The 4,748-nt window shown below is 37.3% G+C and overlaps 1 protein-coding gene across 1 annotated transcript; it reads left to right on the forward strand.

Annotated features, from left to right (window-relative positions):
• Positions 1 to 445: 445 nt before the first annotated feature.
• LOC146076916 (uncharacterized) lies at positions 446 to 4,538 on the forward strand. Its single transcript, XM_083185996.1, has 5 exons — positions 446 to 950; positions 2,403 to 2,474; positions 2,552 to 2,611; positions 3,674 to 4,258; positions 4,531 to 4,538. Exons 1-5 carry the CDS (start codon positions 467 to 469, stop codon positions 4,536 to 4,538), a joined length of 1,209 nt encoding a protein of 402 aa, XP_083042122.1. The 5' UTR covers positions 446 to 466.
• Positions 4,539 to 4,748: the final 210 nt, after the last annotated feature.

Here is a 4,748-nt window from a genome sequence, read left to right on the forward strand (position 1 = left end):
TATTTGAACTGAAATATACCATTAGCTATGACAAACCTCACATTGTGCTTATTAGTATATGTAAGGTTACAAATTCGTTAAAGATACTTTAAGTACCACTGCGAAACGCAACCTGCTGAAGGAGGTGGAAACGTTAGTGCAGCTCACCGTTCATAAATCGGACATTAGGCATGCACTCTGCACAATATATCGTAGCAGCCAAATCACTCATTCCACCACATTGTTGGTGGTCTGTGCTGGTGACATATGTTATGGTTAAGCACTATCCCTAAGTACAACACACGGGGAAAATACATAATCCCTTAAACATTTTTTTTGAAAGTACCATTGCATGTCTGGATTGTAAATTTGTATTTTAAAAAATGTTTTGGTCATAAACATAAATTAACATCTGAAATTTCGTCTACTAAATTTGTGATATATGCTTGTTTTTTTGATTACAAATTAATTTGCAAATACAGTCATAATGGAGGAAATGAACGAAGTTTTTCCGGAACAAATTGAACAAGAAACCACTTCCCAGGAGATATGTTCCATAAATCCAAACAACAAGGAGCGGAAAAGATCAAAGAAATTCACCCATGAGGAAAATGAAACTTTGATTGACAAAGTAATATTAAATTATGACAAATTATTTGGAAGGCCAGGTGGTATGCATTATTCTTTTGAAAGCAAAGTGGAGCTATGGAATAACATCGCTAAAGATGTCAGTGCCCTTGGGGTCTGCCGAAGAAACAGTACCGTGTGCAGAAAGAGGTTTAGCGACTGCAAAAGTGGTGTTAAAAAAAAAATGTCGGATCAAAATAAATACCAAAGTGCCACGGGTGGAGGTCCTAGTAAAAATTTTGAATACAATTCCTGGGAAGCGAAATTAACCACCATAATTACACCAACAAGTGTTTTAGGAGTTCAAGGAGGATTGGATACAGGCAAAAATATAGAGATAACAGGTGATTTTAATAAATGTTTACGGGTTGACAAAACAATCTGTATTCGTTTTTTTCATTATATTTTTTTTAGAAATTGTTGTAATTAAGTTTGAATTAAAATTCTATGCTTTCAAGTACTGAAATTAGTGCGCAACACGTTTGTGACTAAGGGGTAGATTTAAGAGCTGCCAAACAGGGGAATCTGCGCTATCCCCGTGCGCTATAGCAGGGGATAGCGCTACCCCTGATCTATCACATCCGCCGGGCGTTTACTCTAACGCCGGCGGTGTGGGGCAGGAGGCATAGCGCAGTGGCGATATTTTGCAATGCTCCCCTGCCACCTGCCAGATTTATGAACGTTCAGCATCGCTGACCGTTCGCCGCCTGCAGCTGTCGACTTTGACAGCTGCAGGCGCCGATGCCCTATACCTAACAGCAGGGACTACACTGCCCCTGCTGTTGGCGCTGAGCTGCGCTGGGATCTCGCGAGACTAGCGCGATCCCGCCCATGCGCATTGAGCATGCCGGGGGGGAAGGAGACGGCGCATCAGTATTAACTGATGCGCTGTCTCCAGGAGGGACATCGCCAGAGGGGGGAGTTAACGCTCCCCTGCTCCGGTGCTAAGATCTTAATAGATCTTGTCGGTGTCCCCTCCTGCTTTGCCTCGCTATTGGGGCGAAGCAGGAACTGTTATAGCGGTGCAATAGGCGCCGCTATAATAAATCTACCTGTAAATGTAGAAGATTTAGATTGAAATTGGTTCTACTACATCCTATGTGATTACTACTTTGTATAAATTTTTTGAGATTTTGAGTCTGAAAGTGACTAATCTTACTATTTCAATATTAATGGCATAGCTAATCCAGTTGTCCAAATTTATTTAGAAATTTTTTAAAAAGAAAAAAAAATCTCACAGAACAGGTCTATCACTAATCAAATACTTTTTGCTTAAAAAGGTGTATAAAATCTTCTAGGAAGACCCCTTCTCAGTCAGCATGACCGTGAACATGCAGCCGGGATTCAAACATCTGGCTGCAGAGGGACAAGAAGGGGGCATGGACGTGAGTGACGTCAGGGAATGGGCGAGCTGCAGATGGCAGCTCATCATCTCCCGGCTCATTCTGCCGGGAATAATTGTTCAATGTTGACGGGGAGGACAGTATTGAATAGGGCCCATCGGCCATCTCCACTACGGGAGTTGCTCAATGGCAATTGCTTATCCCCCTAAGATAGAAAATATATAGAGTTATAATAGAATATCCATAAATTTGGTGGCATAATTTAAATCCTTAAATGATGTGATTGATGTACAGAATCCAAGCAAAATTAAAATGTTTTATCTTAAATGTTAAATATTATGTATTATTTAAATTCAATTGTGGTTTTAAAGTAAGTGTTTTTTGGGGGGGAGTATGAATTCATTGCAAGGTGGGATAGTTTTTTATCACAATCTTCTCTACTTTTTCACAAAGAACAAATGAAGATGTCCACAGATAATCGAAACAAGAAAAATGGAAAGAAACCAAAAGAGAACAGCACACTTGGTAAATATCTTTTTAAAACCATTGTATAGATTTAGAATTATGATTTTTCACTCATATCAGTATATCTTCCATTTCAGCGCATGTTCAAAATAGTACCATGGAAGCCTCTACATCGAGAACGAATTGTCCCGAGATAGGTAAGTTCGAACTTAGCGATGACTAAAACTCGACGAGTTATGTTCAATTTTATTAACCTTTTAATTATTATATATATATGTCTGTGTATATATATATATATATATATATATATATATATATATAAATATTCTCACCTTTTTGGAATTTTTACATACATATTTACATCTCACATTTGAACTTAAAAATTCTAGCTTTGACATGCCCTATGCCTTGTGCTATGTCTTTAGGTTTTTCTATAAGTAATTGTAAATATTGAGACACAATTGAAATATTGATTTTGGTTTCAATGCAGAATGAAGATATTTTCAATACATAGCTGTTATTGGATTGAATTAAAAATATAGTTATACGCGAGCCCACAAAGACACCTTTGTAGGATAAAACATTGGAAGCTTAATGATTCCATGGAAGTTAATGTAAACTTATCTAACAACGTCAATCATGCGAATGAGTAACATTCTCCCTGTATAATTTTGATTTATTTAAAATCGTTTAACATCGTAATCTGGAATTGTAAAGTACATAAAACAAATGCATATGCATATTTAAGGGGTTTTCCAATGTTCAGGCCATAGCAAGCAAGCTTGATCGGCCGCCGTGACCCAGTTCCTTTCTCGGTCGGCTCGGCCGAGAACATGCAGGCGGGCTTCAATGTCCCGGTTGCAGTGGGACCAGAAGGGACCGAGGCCGCTAGTTGCAGCCGGGAAGTGTCAGACTGCAGCCCACATTACGTCACTTCATGGCTGTTCTTGTCAAAACGATCACAACAGCTAGAGAAGCCGGGCTCATTCTCCAGGGAAACCCTGTTTAAAGCTGTCGGAGAAGACACCATCGAATAAGGCCCGTCGAGATACTCCCCTACGGGAGATGTTCAACAGCAATTGCACACCCCCCTTAATTGCTAAAGTACATTCTGTTTTCCAAACATCATTATAAATTTTATATATTAAATTTTCACTAATAAATTTCAATTATATTGTTTTTAAGTCATTCAAATTTTATTTTTCACCATAATTTTAGTAAATCTTTAACTTGGTGTTGGTTTTATATAATTCTAACAGTGCAAAGTTCATCTCATCAAGATTATGAACATCAAGATGAAAATTCTGAAAGAGAATACACAGAACTAAGCAATGTTTTCAGTCTTGATGAAAGTATAGTTTCTGAAATTTTAAATTCATCTGTTAGTAGTCAAGAATATTATAGTGGGCCAAATAGAGATGCTTCTTGCATTTCTGTGAACACATCCGTTGAAAACAGTCGTGAACCGAATCTCTTTACAACGGCAGACGTAGCTGACACAAACCCTTTGCTTGATCGGTTTAGCAGAGTGTATGAAAAATCCATTGTGGATTTTGAGGACTTCTTAAAGGTACATTTTTCAAATTTAAATGAGCGTATGGATAATGTCAATCATACATTTGCACAATTACTGCAAAATATTAATACCACATGTTCAGAAATGAACAATAACTTAACAAGCATTGCAGCAAGTCTGAAGGAATTAGTTGTTGTAAAAAAACAACACATAAATCCACTAGCCTCACAAAGTTCTAATTCACTTCCAGAAAACATTGCTCGGCTTTCTGTACATTCACGAAAACATTGTCAAAAAAAGAAAAACCGAGCACATGTTCCAACAGAAAGTAATTGTACTCCGATCATTCCCCCTAAAAAAAAACCAAAAAAAAAATTCAGAAGATTCTACATTTAAAATTCTAGCTTTGAAGCCATTGTCCTTATTGGTGCAACTTTGGCCTGGATGATAACTAAATGTTTGTCTATGTGGCTCTAAACTGTACGTAAAGTACTACCATGTTCTTTGTGCTTGGATGTCCTGAAGTGTCGTACACTCAAGTCCTGTAGACCGTGGAGACATGTAAAAGATGTACCTGACGTGTTTGTATTTTTATTTTAGTAGTTTGAACTGCTTGTGCAGGATGAAAATCAATAAAAATAGGCAAAAAATCGGCCTCCACATTAAATCTGATTTTGGTTTGCGACTTTGTGGTATTGAAATACTGTTATATTTAAAAATAAATAGAATTTGAAATCAAGACGTGAGTTTTTTAATTATTTGCACTGAAAATAAAAATCTGCTATTGCAGATTTGAAAAAATAACATTTTTTAGAAAT

The sequence above is a fragment of the Crinia signifera genome, chromosome 1, assembly GCF_055691185.1.
Source record: "Crinia signifera chromosome 1, ASM5569118v1, whole genome shotgun sequence".
NCBI lineage: Eukaryota > Metazoa > Chordata > Amphibia > Anura > Myobatrachidae > Crinia > Crinia signifera.

Bases quoted from the DNA above. Each gene is read 5' to 3' on its own strand.
- LOC146076916 (XM_083185996.1), top strand. From the start codon at position 467: ATGGAGGAAATGAACGAAGTTTTTCCGGAACAAATTGAACAAGAAACC. The intron at 2,475-2,551 runs GTAAATATCTTT...CTTCCATTTCAG, and splicing joins AAAAGAGAACAGCACACTTG to CGCATGTTCAAAATAGTACC. The intron at 2,612-3,673 runs GTAAGTTCGAAC...TAATTCTAACAG, and splicing joins AACGAATTGTCCCGAGATAG to TGCAAAGTTCATCTCATCAA.